At 43.1% G+C, this 19,817-nt stretch overlaps 1 protein-coding gene across 4 annotated transcripts in view; it reads right to left on the minus strand.

The window, feature by feature from the left end:
* ctsa (cathepsin A) overlaps nt 1-19,817 on the minus strand; it is a 60,399-nt gene that overhangs the window by 24,184 nt on the left and 16,398 nt on the right. For 3 of the 4 annotated variants that reach the window (XM_041204064.1, XM_041204062.1, XM_041204063.1), the window contains exons 6-9: nt 15,130-15,285; nt 13,411-13,502; nt 11,271-11,355; nt 1,130-1,221 (exon numbers count right to left, since the gene is read on the minus strand). In XM_041204064.1, coding sequence (XP_041059998.1) covers nt 1,130-1,221; nt 11,271-11,355; nt 13,411-13,502; nt 15,130-15,285 — 425 coding nt within the window. The remainder of the gene's footprint in view (nt 1-1,129; nt 1,222-11,270; nt 11,356-13,410; nt 13,503-15,129; nt 15,286-19,817) is intronic. The other variant, XM_041204065.1, reaches the window with a different exon arrangement.

The raw sequence follows: 19,817 nt of genomic DNA on the forward strand, positions 1-19,817 counted from the left end.
AAAGACAAGAAACATGAAAAAAAGAATTTGAAAGTAAACGGAAGAGATATATAATTTGGGTTTTTCCTCTGAACAGAGGAAAAACTATATTTTATGATGTTACACTCCTACATGTCATAAATGCCCTGTGAATATAAAATAACGTACCTCCAAATCTGAGCAAGAGTTACTTGAGAAACATTTTAGATTTAGCTAATTCCTGGTGCCTGATATTTACACTCTTTGCAATTGATCTCTGCTTGACCCTGTGGTTAACAACCAAATACAGTTAGCTGGAGTTTCTTATTTAGAACAGAGCCCAGCTTAACAGCTGATCAACAAAAACCATGCTCCAGATCCTAGACTGCCCAGTAACAATGCCAGGGAACATCAGTTCATTTATACAAAAATGTAAATGGGAGTATTACAACTCTCCTCACCTGGCAGAAATCAGGTGCATAGGCAATTAAAATTCTCCTTGCGTCCACCCCTCCTCCAATCCCACTGCTTTCCTGTGGGATCCCATATTAACCTGCTTTCATTTTTACAGCCATAACAGCTCATTCACAAAGGCAGTGAGGTCCTGCTTTAGATATGCTGACCAGGTTCCAATCGGGGCCAGTGGCAATTTTGACCACAGGCCTGGGGTAGGGAGTGGGGGTGGAAGCCCATATGGATGTCCCAGCAGGCCAAACCAGTCGGGAGCAGAAACTAGGGGCCGCCAAAGATGAGGCTTGTTAGCTTATTTTTGTTTTCATGTAGGTGGAGAGAAACAGGATGCTCCTTTGCACCCCACAAAGAAACTATGGGCCTCCTCTACCCTAATGTTTGCCTTCTCCTCTGACTCCACACTTCCCCCTCTCATCCCTGGCCCACTTATTTGAATGCCGGACCATCTACTTTCAGCAATTAGAATCTCATTCCTGTTTGTTGACCTTCCAATGCTTCCCACAGGGTGTGGGGTTGGAGACTGATGGAGGCCCAGGACATAATCCCTTTGATCTCAAATCCACCTTGATCTCATTTTCCACTAATGTCACCACACCCCTCCCCACCTACCCATGCCCAATAGTTACTAAGCACTAAATCTCTGACAGGTAGCACCCTGCTTGCCTTCCCAACTTCGGGTCCTGTCCTGACTATTCCTTACCGGATTTCACCAGGCACTCCTCCGACACAATCGGCGTACAGGTTGTATGCATTCAGGCCTGAGTGCCACACAATGTATGACACCTCTATAACCTGAAAAGAAAGTAATAATCTTTACTTAATTACTGCATTGTAATCCATGTGAACAAAATAAATAAGCTACCCCCTTGCCAGTAAATTTATTACATTCTGACTTATTGAGAGAACTTCCTCTCTGGTTTACCTCTTGTTGAGATACCAGCTGGTCTCCAGCAACTGTTTTTTTTATTCATTCACAGGATGTGGGCTTCGCTGGCTGGGCCAGGATTTATTGCCCATCCCTAATTGCCCTCAAAAATGAATTTTAAAAAATGTTGCTGGAGACTAGCTGGCATCCCATTAGGACTGGGATAAAGTGAGCTGCAGGAAAATATAAGTGGCATTCCTCACTGCAATGTAGAGCACAAAAAGTGAGGAGGTAAAGCTAAACCTTTCACAACACACTGGTTATGCCTCAGCAGGTGTGATGTACTCAATTCTGGGCACCATTCAGCAGATGTGGAGGAGAGTTATCGGGATGGGAGATTTCATTTAATGTGGAGAGACTACAGAAGCTGTGTTTATTCTCCTGAGAGGAAAGGGGGCCTATGCAGAAATTTAACTGAGGGGATTCAATGATTTTGATAGAGTAAAGTGAGGGAAAATGGTTTCCAGTGGTAGTAGATCAATAAGCAGAGGGCACAGATTTAAAATGATTGGCATAAAGAACTGGAAGGAAAATGAGGAGAATCGTTTTACCCTACCTGCTGTTAAGATTTGGGATGTGCTGCCTGAAAGGCTGTTGGAAACAGATTCAACAATTACTTTCAAAATGGAAAAATGACTTGAAAAGGAAAACTGTGGGCAAAGAGAATGAATGGGACTCAATGGATAGCTCTTCAAACAGCTGGCACAGTACGATGGGCTGAAAGGTCTCCTTCTCTCCTGTAAAATTCCATGATTCCAAATGCAGAATAAGGCAGGACTGTAATGGTTCTTATCCTGTCTACATTGCTTGGGATGGAATACAGATCCATCAAGTGATGTATCTAGCTGCTTGGATAATAATTCAAAATACAGATCAGAGAGGATATTTAGTCCATCTAGCTCATCCATCCTTAGGAACCTCAACTTAGTTTCCAACTGCCCCAGGTCACTGTAGAACAAAGCTCTATTCTAGTATTGATTACTCTATGATGTAGCATTTCCCAACATTGTTCCTGAACTTGCCCTTTAGCAGTTTCACTGTGTCCCCTTATCTCACATTCATGGTTAACACTAGAACAAGGCACTTTTCAGGTCTCCTCTCACTTATCCTTTTCAGAGGTAAAGAGTCAAAGTTTTATCGAGCCTTGCTGCATAACTGAAGTCCTCTGACACCATGGATCATCCTGTGGTCTTTCTCTGCACAGACTCCAGGAGCTTGGACGTTTCCTTTTGAGTTTTTGTGACCACAGATGAATGCTGTACTCAAAGGCTACTCCTCGACCTGCCTTAACTTAACCACGACCCCTTGGGCTGTCTTAACCTAACCCTGGCTCCTTGCCCCGCCTTAACCACAACCCCTCAGGCTGTCTTAGAATCATAGAACACTACAGCACAGAAAACAGGCCATTCGGCCCTTCTAGTCTGTGCTGAAATATTATTCCGCTAGTCCCATTGACCTGCACCTAGTCCATAACCCTCCAGACCTCTCCCATCCATGTATCTATCTAATTTATTCTTAAAACTTAAGAGTGAGCCGGCATTTACCAGGTCAGATGGTAGCTCATTCCACACTCTCACCACTCTCTGAGTGAAGAAGTTGCCCCTAATGTTCCCCCTAAACCTTTCCCCTTTCACCCTAAAGCCATATCCTCTCGTGTTTATTTCCCCTAATCTGAGTGGAAAGAGCCCACTCACATTTACTCTGTCTATATCCCTCATAATTTTGTAAACTTCTATCATATTTCCCCATATTCTTCTACGCTCCAAGGAGTAAAGTCCTAACCTGTTTAATCTTTCCCTGTAACTCAACTCCTTAAGACCCGGCAACATCCTAGTAAATCTTCTCTGCACTCTCTCAATCTTACTGATATCCTTCCTGTAGTTAGGTGACCAGAACTGCACACAATACTCCAAAGTTGGCCTCACCAATGTCTTATACAACCTCACCATAACATCCCAACTCCTATACTCAATACTTTGATTTACGAAGGCCAGTATGCCAAAAGCTTTCTTTACAACCTTGTCTACCTGTGACGCCACTTTCAGGGAACTATGTATCTGAACTCCCAGATCCCTTTGTTCCTCCACTCTCCTCAATGCCCTACCATTTACTGTGTATGTCCTACCTTGGACTGACCTTCCAAAATGTAACACCTCACACTTTTCCGTATTAAATTCCACCTGCCATTTTCTGGCCCATTTTTCCAGTTGTTCCAGATCTCTCTGCAAGCTTTGAAAGCCTTCCTCGCTGTCCACAATGCCTCCAATCTTAGTGTCATCAGCAAACTTGCTGATCCAATTCACCACATTATCATCCAAATCATTGATATAGGCAACAATGGTCCCAGCACAGATCCCTGAGGCACACCACTAGTCACAGACCTCGAGTCTGAGAAGCAATCATCCACTACCACTCTCTGTCTTCTCCCACACAGATAATTTCGAATCCAGTTTACAACCTCTCCATGGATACCAAGTGTCTGAACCTTCTGAACTAACCTCCCATGTGGGACCTTGTCAAAGGCCTTACTAAAGTCCATGCAGACAACATCCACAGCCTTTCCTTCATCTACTTTCTTGGTAACCTCCTCGAAAAACTCTACAAGGTTCGTTAAACACGACCTATCACGCACAAAGCCATGCTGACTATCCTTAATCAGCCCTTGGCTGTCCAAATAATTATATATCCGATCTCTCAGAACACCTTCCAATAATTTACCTACTACTGACGTCAGGCTCACTGGCCTGTAATTACCTGGTTTACTTTTGGAGCCTTTTTTAAACAACGGAACAACATAAGCTACCCTCCAATCCTCTGGCACCTCACCATTGGCTAAGAACATTTTAAATATTTCTACCAGAGCCCCTGCAATTTCTACACTCAAGGTCCGAGGGAATATCATGTCAGGCCCGGGGGATTTATCTACCTTTATTCGCTGTAAGGCAGCAAGCACCTCCTCCTCTTTAATCTCTATATGTTCCATGAAACTACTGCTTGTTTCCCTGCCTTCCTTATACACTATGCCAGTTTCCTGTAAATACTGATGCAAAAAAACTGTTCAAGATCTCCCCCAACTCGTGAGGCTCCACACATAGACGACCACTCTGATCTTCAAGGAGACCAATTGTGTCCCTTACTATCCTTTTACTCTTAATACACTTGTAGAAACCCTTCGGGTTTACCTTCACATTATCTGCCAAAGCAACCTCATTTCTTCTTTTTGCCTTCCTGAGTTCCTTTTTTAGTATTTTCTTACATTTTCTATACTCTACAAAGTACCTCATTTGCTCCTTGTTGCCTATACCTGCTATACACCTCTCTCTTCTTCTTAATCAGATCGCCAATATTCCTTGAAAACCAAGGTTCCCTATCCTGTTAACTTTGCCTTTAATCTCGACAGGAACATGCAAACTCTGCACTCTCAAAATTTCACCTTTGAAAGCCTTCCACTTACTGAACACATCCTTGCCAGAAAACAATTTATGCCAATCCACTATTCCTAGATCCTTTCTCATTTCCACAAAATTGGCCTTTCTCCAATTTAGAATCTCAACTCGAGGACCAGACCATCCTTATCCATAATTAGCTTAAAACTAATGACATTGTGGTTACTGGACCCAAAATGTTCACCTACACATATTTCGAGCTTGGCCTAAATAGCCAAGTGGTTATGGTACTGGGTTTGTAACCCCAAGATCAAGAGTTCAAATCTCACAATGGCAAACTATGAAACAATGTAACTTCATCTGAATAGGAACAGATGGAAACATGTTTGTACTCAGAAGAGTTACACATACTTCTGTCACCTGACCTGTCTGGTTCCCTAATAGGAGATCAAGTATTGCATCGTCTCTCGTTGGTACCTCTATATATTGATTTAGAAAACTTTCCTGAACACATTTGACAAACTCCAAGCCATCCAGCTCTTTTACAGTATGGGAATCCCGGTCAATATGTGGAAAGTTAAAATCTCCTACTATCACAACTTTCTGTTTCTTACATCAGTCTACTACCTCTCTACAGATTTGCTCCTCCAATTCTCTCTGACTATTGGGCAGTCTATAATACAACCCTATTAGTGTGGTCACACCTTTCCCATTCCTCAGCTCCACCCATATGGCCTCTGTGGCCGAGCCCTCTGGGCTGTCCTGCTTATGCACAGCTGTGATATTTTCCCTGACTAGTAATGCCACTCCTCCCCCTTTCATCCCTTCCCCTCTATCACGTCTGAAACAACGGAACGCCAGAACATTGAGCTGCCAGTCCTGCTCCACCTGCAACCAAGTCTCACTAATAGCAATAATGTCGTAATCCCACGTGCCAATCCACACCCTAAGCTCATCTGCCTTTCCGACAATACTCCTTGCATTGAAATAGATGCACCTGAGAACATTTCTATCACGTATGGACCCTTGATTTCTGTCTATACATGCATTCCTCGCTTGACCTTTATCCTCCTCCACCTCACTATCTGCTCTAACACTCTGGTTCCCCTCCCCCTGCAAAACTAGTTTAAACGCCCCGGAGCAGCATTAGCAAACCTACCCGCAAGGATGGTAGTCCCTCTCCAGTTCAGGTGCAAACCATTCCGTCGGAACAGGTCCCACCTTCCCTGGAACAGAGCCCAATTGCCAAGAAACATGAAGCCTTCCCTCCTGCACCATCTCCTTAACCACGTATTTAGCTGCATTATCCTCCTATTTCTAGCCTCACTAGCACGTGGCACGGGTAGCACTCCTGAGGTCCTGTCCTTCAACTTAGCACCTAACTCCCTAACCTCTCTTTGCAGGAACTCCTCCTCCTTCCTATCCACGTTATTGGTCCCTACATGGACCACGACATCTGGTTGCTCACCCTCCTTCCTCAGAATACTGAGAACTCGATCCGAGATATCACAGACCCTGGCACCAGGGAGGCAACAAACCATCCGGGATTCTCGATCTCTCCAACAGAACCTCCTATCTGTCCCCCTAACTATCGAATCCCCTATCACTACTGCTCTCTTCTTTTCCCTCCCTCCTTTCTGAGCTGAGGGTCTAGCCTCGGTGCCAGAGACATGACCACTACAACTTGCCCCTGGTAGGTCATCCCCACCAACAGTATCCAAAACGGTATATCTATTGTTGATGAGAACAGCCACAGGGGTGCTCTGCTCTTTCTGTCTTTTCCCCTTCCCTCTCCTGGCATTCACCCAGCTGCTTGCCTCCTGACTTAACCTAACCTTGACTCACCTTACCCCAACCACGACTCCTCGAACTGCCATAACCCAACCACTACTTCTCAGCCCACCTATACTTAATCACTACCTCTTAGGCTACCTTCACATTTAGTCATTAACCTGCCTCTCTTACTCATTCCAATCCTGTCCTACGATATCAGCCTTGGCTGTTCATCCATGTTTCATGCTCAGGTGGCAGGTCCATTCACAACAATTAAAAATTGAACAGACAGAGTTACATAAATGAGTGTGAGGACAGGCAATACATACATGGAGCTTTGAAAGAGTAAATAAGGAGAAACTGTTTTCACTGACAGGAACTAGGGAACACAAATTTCAGATACAGTAATTGGCAAGAAATCAGAACGAAGATGAGAAGTTCTAATTTTTCATGCAGCAAGCAGTTATGACCTAGAATGCACAGACCACAGGATTCAATAGTAACTTTCAGAAGGGAATTGGATATATTTTGAAGAAAATTTACAGGGCTACCAGGAAAGAGTAGGAGAGTGGGACTAATTGGATAGCTCTTCAAAAGGGCCAGTACAGTCACATTAGACCAAATGGCCTCCTTCTGTGCTGTAGCTAACCCGAGAATGTAAGAGTAATTTTAGATTAGAAGAGGCCAACAATAATATTGTCAACAAAATATGGCGGGGCTGAGGACTGGGGATTTAAAAACCAGCAAAGGATGATCAAGGAATTGATAAACAGGGAGAGAAGAGAATACAAGAGAAAACTAACAAGATGTTATTCTGTTTATTGCAAGAACTTCAGCAAGTATATATAAACAGGACAGATTAGCAAAAATAAATATTGATCCTTTAGAAGCAGACAGAAAAAAATTTCAAGGGAAAATAAGGAGGCATGTTAAACAATGATTTTTTGTATCCATCTTCACAGGAAATGACAAAAAAAAACACCTAGAAATTGTACCACAGAAACTAGTTGGACTAAAAGCTGACAAATCTCCTGGGCCTGCTGGCCAACATCCAAGGGTTTTAAGAGAGGTAGATGTAGAGGTAGCGGATGAATTAGTTTTGATCTTCCAGGATTCCCTAGATTCTGTAATGATCCCCATGGATTGGAAGGTAGCAAATGTAACACCGATCTCAAGGAAGGAGGGATAGAGAAAACAGGAAACTACTGGCCAGTTAGCCTGACATCAGTAGTCAGGAAAATGCTAGAATCTATTATTGGGGATGTGATAACAGGGCGCTTAGAAAATTATAATATGATTAAGCAGAGCCAACACAGTTTATGAAAGGGAAATAGTGTTTGACAAATCTAAGAGCTTTTTTGAGGATGTTATTATCAGAATAGATGAAGGGGAACCAGTGAATGTGGTGAATTTGAATTTTAATACATTTTTGCACAAAATTAGAATTCATGGGATTGGGGATAATATATTAGCAAGGATTGAGGATTGGACAATGGACAGAACACAGAGTAGAAAAACATGCTTTTTTTTCCAGGTGTGCAGTTGTAAATAGTTGTGTGCCACAGGGATCAGTGCTGGGGCCTCAGCTATTTACAATCTATATCAATGATTTGGATGAGAGGGTCAAGTGTACTATTATCCAACTTTGCTGATGATACAAAGCTAAAGTGGGAAAGTGAGCAGTGAGGAGGACACAAAGAGGCTGCAAAGAGATATAAACTGGTTAAGTGATTGGGCAAGAAGGTGGCAGATGGAGTGTAATGTACCGAAATGTGAAATCATCCACTTTGGTTGGAAGAATAAAAAACTCATTAAATTGATTCCTGGAATGCAGCAATTGCTATGAGGGGAGATCCAGATCCAGGCCTATATTCTCTGAAATTAAGAATGAGAACTGATCTCATTAAAATGTATAAAATTCTGACAAGGTAGCTGCTGAGAGGCTCTTTTCCCTGGAGGGAGGCAGAAAGCAGGAAACTATAGGCCAGTTGTCCTAATATCTGTCATAGGGAAATAGCTAGAATCCATTATTACCAAGGTTATAGAAGGACACTTAGAAAATCTTAATGTAATCAGGTGTGGCTTTGTGAAAGGGAAATTGTGTTTAAATAAATTATTAGAGTTTGTTGAGGAAATAATAAGCAATGTGGATAAAGGGGAACCTGGAGATGTGGTGTACTTCAATTTCCAAAAGGCATTTGATAAAGTGCCAGATAAAAGTTGCTACTCAAAATAAGTGCTCATGATGGAGGGGTAACATATTAGCATGGATACAGTAAGGCAAGAGTAGGGATAAATGGGTCATTTTTGGGTTAGCAAGTTTTAACTAGTGGAGTGCCACAGGGATCAGTGCTGGGGCCTCAGCTATTTACAATCTATATCAATAACTTGGATGAAGGGAGTGAATGTATGCTGGCTAAATTTGCTGATGACAGCAAAATAGGTAGGAAAGCAAGTTATCAAGAGGAGGTAAAGAATCTCCAAAGAAATACAGATAGGTTAAGTGAATGGGCAAACATTTGGCAGATGGAGTATAATGTGGAAAAATGTGAAAAGTAAGCAGTGTACTATTTAAATGGAGAGAAATTGCAGAACTCAATGGTACAAGGGGATCTGGGTGTCCTGATATATGAATCACAAAAAGTTAGCATGCAGGTACAGTAAGTGATTGGGAAGGCAAATGGAACGTTGGTGTTTATTGCAAGGGGAATGGAATATAAATGTAGGAAGTTTTACAGCACTTGTACGGTCCTTGGTGAGACCAAATCTGGAGTACTGTGTCTCCTTACTTGAAAAAGGATATAAATGCATTAGAAGCAGTTCAGAGAAGGTCCACTCAACTCACTCCTGGGATGAAGGGCATATCATATGAAGAAAGGTTGAACATGTTGGGTCTGTGCCCATTGGAATTTAGAAGGATGAGAGGTGATCTTATTGAAACATATAAGATCCTGAGGAGACTTGACAGGGTGGATATCCGGAGCATCCTCCTTCTTGTGGAGGAGACTAGAACTAGAGGGTCAAGTTAAAAATAGGAGGTCTCCCTTTTAACACAGAGATGAAGAGACATTTTTTTCTCTCAGAGTCATTAGTCTGTGGAATTCTCTGCCCCAGAGGGAAGAGGAGGAGGAGGGTCACTAAATGTATTCAAGTCAGAGCTAGATAGATTTTTGATAGACAAGGGAGTCAAGGGCTATTGGGAGCACAGGCAGAAGTGGAGCTGAAACCACAATTAGATCAGCCCATGATCTTACGAACATACGTAATAGGGAAAGTAGGCCCTTTGGCTCCTTCGACGTCCACCTTGTCAAGGCCATTCAGGATCTTATATACTTCAATCAAGTCACTCCTCACTCTTCTAAACTCCCGTGGAAACAAGCCCAGCCTGTCCAACCTTTCCTCCTAAGACAAACTGCTCATTCCAGGTATCAATCTCGTAAACCTCCTCTGAACCGCCTCCAACACATTTACATCCTTTCTTAAATGAGATGACCAAAACTACACATGATATTCGACATGCGGCCTTCCCTGTATAACTGAAGCATAACATGCTTACTTATTTGTTCAATTCCTCTTGTAATAAAGGTTAACATTCCAATAGGCTTCTTGATCACATGCTTTACTTGCATACTAACTTTTTGTGACTCATGCACGAGAACACCTAGATCCTTCTGCACCTCAGAATTCTGCAGTCGTTCTCCATTTAAGTAATACTCTGCTTTTTTATTCTTCCTGCCAAAGTGAACAACTTCACATTTTCTCACATTATACCCACTCATTCAACTAATCTATATCTGTCCGTAAACTCCTTATCTCCTCTTCACAATATATTTTCCTACTTATCTGCAAATTTAGTTACCATGCCTTCGCTCCACTCATCTAAGTCACTGATATAAATTGTAAAAGGTTGAGGCCCCAGCACAGACCCTTGGGGACTCCACTCATCACATCCTGCCAATCAGTAAAAGGCCCATTTATGCATACTCTGTTTTCTGCCAGCCAGCCAATCTTCTATCTAGGATACTATGTTACCCCCTACACTATGAGTTTTTTTTTCCACAATAACCTTTGATGTGGCACCTTATGAAATTCTTTCTGGGAATCCAAACACAGTACATCTACAGGCTTCCCCTCTATCTACTGTGCGTGTTACTCCTTCAAAGAACTCTAATAAGTTGGTTAAACATGATTTCCTTTTCATAAAATCATCCTGCCTCTTCCTGATTACCTTGAGCTTTTCTAAGTGCCCAGCTATAACCTCTTTAGTGATCGACTCTAACACCTTCCCCACCTTATCGAATGTTGGAGCAGGCTCAAAGGACCTACTCTTGCTCCTAAGTCCTATGTTCCTATGGCTGGTGTGTCTAGAGCTAGGGGTCTTAGTCAGGTAAAGGGTTGTCCATTTAAGGCTGAGATGAGAAATTTCTTCAGAGAGCTGTGAACCTTTGGAATTCTCTACTCCAGAAGGGCTGTGGATGCTCAGTTGTTGAGCACATACAAGACAGAGATCAGCTGACTTTTGGGTGCTACAGGAATCGAGAGATATAGGAAAATGCAGCAAAGTTGATAGAAAAGATCAGCCATGATCTTATTGAATGGCAGAGCAAGCTTGAGGGCTGTGGGGTCTCCTCCTGCTCCTATTCCTTGTGTTAAGTTCCTTTGATTCTATGAGATACAGGGGACAGAGAGAAAGGCAGGTGTTGAAATGACCCACAAATACAGTTGTGATTAGAGTAAACGTACAAAGCAATACTCACCCTGGCCTGACAGTTCTTATCTTTATTGTTGTGGAAGTTGCATTTTCCTTCAGAACAGCAGAACTTCTGGAGATCAGACCACAGTCTAAAAAAATAATTGCAGACCAAACTTAAATATTTAGTCCTAGACTCGGCTGAGAATAAAAACAGAAAGTGCCAGAAATACTCAGCAGATCTGTGGAGAGAGGAACAGAGTTAATGTTTCAGCTCTATGACCTTCCATCAGCACTGGGAGAAGTTAAAAATGACATTGGATTTGAACAAGAGAAAGGGAGGATGAGAAGAAGAATCAAAGGACAGGTCTGTGATAGGGCAGAAAAAAGTTTTATGGTGCAAGATTAAAGTGAGCAGCAATGGGACAAGTTAAGAAACAAAGATGTGCCCAGAAGAGGTGCGAATGTCAGGATAGCTTCCATCCAAAAGCAAAGTGAAAGATTGTCTCTTCACATCTGTTCAGACAGTGCAAAGAAATTGAGCGAATGGAAGGCTGTCCTCACAGGAAATAGGGTGTGAGGAGATATGTCTGATTGGGCTTATAGTGAAAATTGACGGAATAACCAATCCACAGAAATAGGGAAGCCTGGGAAGGGAAAGGAGGAATCAGATGTGGTCCAGATGAAGTCAAGGGAAGAGTCGAAGTTGGAGGCAAAGTTCTTGAAATTTTCCAATTCAGGATGAGCGCAGGAGGCGGCACCAGTATTGTCATCAATGTACAGGAAAATGTGGTAAGTGTGGGATCCTGAGTAAGACTGGAACAAGAAATGTTCCACAAATTTCACAAAAAAGGCAAACATAGCTAGAACCCAGGCAGGTACCCATAGCAACACCTTTTGTTTGGAGGACGTGAGTGGAGTTGAAGGAGAAATTGCTCTATGAGAGAATTGGTTGAGCCAGGCGGAGGAGGGTGGTGGAGGATGGGAGCTGGTTGGGCCTCCTTTCGAGGAAGCAGCAGAGAGCCCTCAGACACTCTTTAGCTAGGGGATGGAGATGTAGATAGTTGAATGTCCATGATGAAGAGATGAGTGTTTAGGTCAGAAAACTGAAGTGATGAAGGATACTGGGAAAGTCATGGATGTAGGTATGAAGAGGCTGGACATGGAGAGGAAAAATAATCGAGATAGGAGGAAATCAGATCAGTGAAGCAGGAAGGGGCTGAAATGATAGCCCTACCAGCAGAGTCCTGCTCATAGAACATGGGATGGAGGTAGAAGTGGGATTTGAGGTTAGAAGCCGTGGAGGGAAGATCGTTCAAGCCTGAGAAACAATGGCTTAATGTTTGGTGGTGGGAGGTAGAAGGAAGTGTCAGAGAGTTGACCTTCAGCCCCTAAGGTAGAGGTTGATTGGCTAAACAACAAGAGCAATGACAATGTTATGGCTGGACCTGAGAGAACAGAGCGCTGCAAGTCCCAGTTTTTCCAGCTCTGATGAAAGGTCAGCGACCTGAAACGTTAACTTTGTTTTTCTCTCCATTGATGATGCCAGAGCTCCTGAGCATTTCCAGCATTTTCTGTTTTTACCCTCAATAAACTTACCTGCTTGACTACTTCAGCCTCCTGAAGTAGGCTTCCAGCTCGAGAACCCTCCAGCCTGTCAGTCAGGCTGCCTGTGAGTGCGAACCAGACAGAAAACAACATTTAAAGGAGCCCTGTATTTAAAATTGTAGTGTTAGGGTATTTGAGGCTATAAGGGTTCATATGGGACTGGGAAAATAGTACCACCCACGTTATGATGTAGAGAGTCACATGGGAGTAGTGGAGTGTAGTGGTGAGTTTGGTAGAAGTTGGCATGAAGATAGCACCTAGTCAAATCAGCATCCTGTATATATATTTGTGTGTTATTAATAAAGAGTTATTGTTCAACCGTACAAGCCTCTAGACCTCTTCATGAGGTAACTTACAATCTTACAACAAACAACTGCAGGACATTTGAGAAAGCTGCTCTCCCTGGGTATCCTGACCTCACAACACGCCCCCCCACCCACCCCCACCCCCCACCCAACCACCCACCCCCCTCCCCCCACCCACCCCACCCCTCCCCCCTCTCCCCCCCACCCCACCCCTCCCCTCCCCACAACCCACCCACCAAAACATGGAACACGTCTCAGGGCTAAAACCCAGGCCAATGAGTTGTTGCTACTTACGTTGACCTCAACAGTCCATGGTAATAAGAGAAGTAAACCAAAGAGTTATCGTTGTATTCCCAGCTGGATAATCCATTTCCGACTGCCATCCCCTAAAAAAAAACATTAACATTAATATGGAACATAGGCACTGAGGTAAATTACTCCCCCATTCAATGAGCTACTGGTATATACCCATCTTTACCTCACATCCTGATACCCTTAGCTAACTAAAATATTTTTCTCAGATTTGAAAATTTAAGATGTCTGAACATCCAAAGCCTTTTGATGGAGAAAGTTTCAGATTTCCACTGCCCTTTGGGTGAATAAGTGCTTCCTGGTTCCACACCTAACAGGCCGAATGTTAAGATTGATCTCTTATATTGATTCTCCAACTACAATAAATAGTTTCTTTGTGCTTATCCTATCAAATCCTTTTAAACATCTTGACTAGATCATCACTCAACCTTCTAAACTCAGGGGAAAATAATCCACGTTTATTACATACAGCTGCAGCTGCAAGTGACGGAAAACACAGCAGATTTTAAAGGAATTGCCCACAAGTGAACAAAACAATAACTCTATCTGATGTTCTCACCCAATAGAACATTAAGCCACACAGACTAGATGGCTGAATTGAGTTGTGTGGATTGTGTTATCCAGGACAACAGCCTGTGTCATAGTCACTAAATTAGGGAAGAAGGTTGGGGAAATACTCAGAGGGGCCGTGTCCAGTTCACTATATCATATTTGGGGGGCAGGGGATGAAATGGAGAATTTGTTTTTATATTTGTTCTTGGGATATAGGCTGTACTGGGAAGGCAGCATTTGTTTCCCATCCACAGTTGCCTACAGGCCATCAAGAATTCACTTCGTAATTTGGGACTGGAGTCACACATAAACCACACCAGGTAAGATCAGCAGGTTTTCTTCAGGGAAGAGATATTTTACAACACAATAGATTTCTGGTACCATTTGACAAATTCCGTTTGACAATTATCCATGGCAGGATTTGATCTCTCAACCCTTGAGTTTCTGGTCCAATGCCATTAATCACTAGACCCCTGTGTCTTCCTAGTAGAATTTAAGAATTATCACTGCAAAGGAAAACACATGAAACAATAATGACAAAGATAAGTTGTGGGTTTTCCCTCAATGTCAATAAAAAACAGACCATATGCATTTAACCTTTGGACATCTTAAAGTGATTTATAGTAACTGAAGTACTTTTGAAGTGTGGTTACTTATGTTACGGAGGAAACAGTAGCCAACTTGTGCACAGCAAGATCCCACAAACAATGTTAAGGCAACGAGCAGATAATCTGCTTTTCAGTGATGTTGGTTGAGGGGTAAATATTGGCTATTGAAAACTCTGTTAGTCCTTAAATAGCGCTGTGGGATCTTTTACATCAACCCAAGGGGGCAGGTCAGACAAATTTAGCATTTCAACCAAAAGATCGCACCCTTCTCCTCCCCCTTCTCAGACCTCTTCTTCCCCTACTCAACCGGGAACAACACCATCCAGCTATGGTTCTTCATTCCTTCAAAGGAATAATACTGCAGATGTCAGAAATCTGAAATATAAACAGGAGCTGCTGCCAGTGTTCAGCAGGTCAGGACCCTTTTATGGAGGTAAAAGGTCACCAATATGAGACATTAACTTTGCTTCCCTCTCTACAGATGCTGCCTGCCTGAGTATTTCCGGCATTTCTACATGACTTTTCATTGCTCGGCTCCCACCTTGAAACGGATACTATGATCAATCATGACACGCTCTGCCAGTGTTGGCACATAGACTCCTCCATAACTCTCTCCGGTGATGTAGAATTCATTCTTACTGTATTCTGGGAATAGGTGGAAGAACTCCTTCAGGGCCAGGTAATTATTAAATGAAACCTGGAGCAGGAGGGAGAGAAAAAGGAAGCAAGAGTGTAAGAGAGAGAAATTTTCGGTAGACACATTTAATTAACAGGACTACAATTGACTAGCATTAAGTATGGTGTTAAAAAAAGCAGCAACCACAGAATCCACTGTCAAAGTGTGATTTCAATTATCTGTTATACTTCCTCAGTTCCTTGAATGAACAGAGAGGAAATAGCCATTCATCTCTATTCCAGGATGTTAATGCTTTTCCAATTACATTGTTAAGGTTAAGAGAAACACGTGATGGGTATTAAATGTCTTTGAGCACATACGAGTAGGGGACAGGTCATTAGAAGCAACTGTCTGCCCCTACTCCGCAGCTGTATTTATACCCACGTGTCCTTGAAGAGGGAACACGTGTGTCTGCCAGTATGCTTGAGGCCTTCCATGACTGGTGAGCGACTCAGGTGCTGGAGTGCATCATCAGACCCGTAAACATTTTAATTTAATTTGATAAGTTTCCTTTTAAGGTTTGTATTTTTGCTGCAATGCCCCTTTAAGGGGCTGTTAATTTGTTCATTAATTTACTTTTTTATTGGTACTCAAAAGGATATAAATAGGGGATAGCTGGGACACTGGGTGGAATGGAAGGAGAGCTGCGAGACTGAACAAATCAATAAACTCTCTCAATGAAGAAAAACGCTGTGTTTTGGTTTTGGCTTCACTAACCAGCTTGGATCCTATTAACAGAGGATACACAGGCCAGAAGACAACTACACAGACACCATCTTTCAGCACAACCGACTTCTAAAGGTGGATGATATATCAGCTTCCGAAAAGGTCCAGAGGGGAGCCAGAAGAATGATTCCTCACTTAAAGAGAGTAGCTACTCAGATAGACTTAAAGAACTCGGTGTATTTACTCTAGAGCAGCATAGACTTCGAGGCAATCTGAAGTCCAAGAGTGAGGTAGTGTGCCTACTGAGAGATTATGCTAGTTTAACAGATTGAAGAGCACTGGGGAGCTGAGATTAAACTGTGTAAGAGTACGAAAAGACTGGAATCTAGGTGTTTTTTCATTCCCCTGAGTAGTGAGCCTCTGGATTTGTGTTGCTGGCTGATATGAAGTGTACTGACTGTACATCTTCAAGAGGGAATTGGCCAGGTTACTGGCTGAGAAAGGGATTGCATCATATGGAAAGCAAGAGATAACACTTGGTCCATGATTTCCTGGACTAATTCTGATCACTGGAGGGGGTCGAGGAGGAATTTTCCAGGGTATATTTTCCCTTATTGATCCAGAGATATTCTGTTTTGCTTCTCTCAGGAAATCACATGTATGCAAGGGGCAGGAAAGGTAGGAAAAGTCTATGCACAATATTCCATCCATCATGAGTGTGGGGCAGGCTAGATGATCTTTTGTAGCTCGTCATCTTCGTACATTTGTAGTTTGAAGCCTTTCCGTGCCAGATTGCCAGTTCTTCATTCCCAACTGGGGGTACAGATCGTTACAAGCAAAAGTCAACACTTTTACCATCTAAACCTCAGTAACGACCTGCCCATCGAAACCATGTTCAAGCTCTGCTAGAACCCCACGTACCTTCCACAGGATCCCCATTCAAGTCCAGACCTAATCACAGCCCTGATCTAGAAATGGACACAAGAGCTGAATAGCATTGGGGAGGCGGGAAGACCTGATCTCGATATCAGGGCAGCATTTGACTGGAGATGGCATCCATGCAGCTCTGGCAACACTTGTCAATGAGAAACAAAAAGGGAAAACACGCCAGTGGCTGCAGTGATACTTTAAACAAAGGAAGATGATTTGGCTAAAGGAGTGGTGCGGGAGAGAGGGGTTCCATTTCGTGGGGCACTGGCATCAGTATTGGAACAGGAGGGATCTGTACCGTTGGGACGGTCTCCACCTGAACCAATCTGGGACCAATGTTCTAGTGAAAAGGGTAAATGGGGTGGTCAACAGGACTTTAAACTAGAAAGTGGGGGGGAAGGAGGGAAGGGTAAGCTCCAAGAAGAATGACTAATGGGAAACAAAGCAGCAGGTTAGCGTGGGGGAGGGGTGTGTGGATTCAACTTCATGGAAAATTATGAAAAAACTGAAAAGGAAGGAGAGCCCAGGAGAGGCTATTAAAGTCTCCAGAACACAAAATAGGACAGAGTGTTTGGAAAGGGCTAGGAATCTAACTTCTAGCACATCAGATAAAGGGATGACAATGAGAAAGGGGACGGGAAATACAGGACTGAAGGTGTTGGATCCGAACGCACGCAGTATACGAAATAAGGTAAATGAACTTGTGGTGCAGATTGAAATTGGCAGGTATGATGTGGTGGGCATCACGGAGACATGGCTGCAAGGGGATCAGGACTGGGAGCTAAATATCCAAGGATATACATCCTATCGAAAAGATAGGCAGGTTGGCAGAGGGGGTGGGGTTGCTTTGTTAGTAAGAAATGAAATTAAATCGATAGCAAGAAATGACGTTGGGTCAGATGATGTAGAATCTGGGTGGGTAGAGTTGAGGAACAACAAAGGTAAAAAAACCATAATGGGAGTTATGTACAGGCCTCCGAACAGAAGTCAGGATGTGGGGCACAAGATACACCAGGAGATAGAAAAGGCATGTAAAAAGGGCAAGGTTACAGTGATCATGGGGGATTTCAATATGCAGGTAGACTGGGAAAATCAGGTTGGTAGAGGATCCCAAGAAAAGCAATTTATGGAATGTCTACAAGATGGCTTTTTGGAGCAGCTTGTGGTGGAGCCCACTAGGGTACAGGCAATTCTAGATTTAGTGATGTGTAATGAGGCAGATTTGATAAGGGAGCTTAAGGTGAAGGAACCCTTAGGAGGAAGTGACCATAATATGATAGAATTTATCCTGCAATTTGCGAGGAAAAAGCTGGTATCAGATGAAACGGTATTACAATTGAATAAAGGCAACTACAGAGGCATGAGGGAGGAGCTGGCCAGAATTGACTGGGAGATGAGTCTAGCAGGAAAGACAGTGGAACAGCAATGGCAGGAGTTTCTGGAAGTAATTTGGGAGACACAGCAAAAATTCATCCCTGGGAAGAAGAAGCATACTAAAGGGAGGACAAGGCAACCATGGCTGACAAGGGAAGTCAGGGACAGTATAAAAGCTAAAGAGAAAACATACAGTGCGGTGAAGAGCAGTGGGAAACCAGTGGATTGGGAAGCTGACAAAGACCAACAGAGGACAACTAAAAAAGAAATAAGGAGGGAGAAGATTAAATATGAGGGCAAACTAACCATAATATAAAAGAAGATTACAAGAGTTTTTTTTAGATATATAAAGGGTAAGAGAAAGGCAAAAGTGGAAATTGAGCCGCTGGAAAATGACGGAGAAGTAGTAGTGGGGAACAAAGAAATGGCGGAGGAACTGAATAGGTACTTTGCATCAGTCTTCACAGTGGAAGACACGAGTGACATCCCCAAAGTTCAAGAGAGTCGGGGGGGCAGAGGTGAGTATGGTGGCCATTACCAAGGAGAAGATGCTAGGAAAACTAAAAGGTCTGAAGGTGGATAAATCACCTGGACCAGATGGACCAGAACACCCCAGTGTTCTGAAGGAGATAGCTGAAGAGATAGTGGAGGCGTTAGTGATGATCTTTCAGGAATCATTAGAGTCAGGGAGGGTCGCAGAGGACTGGAAAAATCGCTAATGTAACTCCCCTGTTTAAGACGGGAATGAGGCAAAAGATGGGAAATTACAGGCCGATTATCCTGACCTCAGTCGTTGGTAAGATTTTAGACTCCATTATTAAGGATAAGATTTCAGAATTCTTGGAAGTGCCCTGTAAATAAGGCAAAGTCAGCATGGTTTCATCAAGGGGAGATCATGCCTGACAAATCTGTTAGAATTCTTTGAGGTGGTAACGAGTAGGTTAGATAAAGGACAGCCAATGGATATTATCTACTTGGACTTCCAGAAGGCCTTTGACAAGGTGCCGCACAGGAGGCTGCTCAGTAAGATAAGAGCCCATAGTGTTAGAGGCAAGGTACTAGCATGGATAGAAGATTGGCTGTCTGGCAGGAGGCAGAGAATGGGGATAAAGGGGTTCTTCTCAGGATGGCGGCCGGTGACTAGTGGAGTTCCGCAGTGGTCAGTGTTGGGACCACAACTTTTCACTTTATACATTAATGATCTAGATGAAGGAACTGAGGGCATTCTGGCTAAGTTTGCAGATGATACAAAGATAGGTGGAGGGACAGGTATGGAGGAGGCGGGGAGGCTGCAGAAGGATTTGGACAGGTTAGGAGAATGGGCAAAGAAGTGGCAGGTGGAATACAATGTGGGGAAGTGTGAGGTCATGCACTTTGGTAGGAAGAATAGAGGCATAGACTATTTTCTAAATGGGGAGAGAATTCAGAAACCTGGAGTGCAAAGAGACTTGTGAGTCCTAGTCCAGGATTCTCTTAAGGTTAACTTGCAGGTTGAGTCAGCAGTTAGGAAGGCAAATGCAATGTTGGCATTTATTTCGAGAGGACTAGAATATAAAAGCAGGGATGTGCTGCTGAGGTTTTAT

The sequence above is a fragment of the Carcharodon carcharias genome, chromosome 14 (assembly GCF_017639515.1).
Source record: "Carcharodon carcharias isolate sCarCar2 chromosome 14, sCarCar2.pri, whole genome shotgun sequence".
Lineage (NCBI taxonomy): Eukaryota > Metazoa > Chordata > Chondrichthyes > Lamniformes > Lamnidae > Carcharodon > Carcharodon carcharias.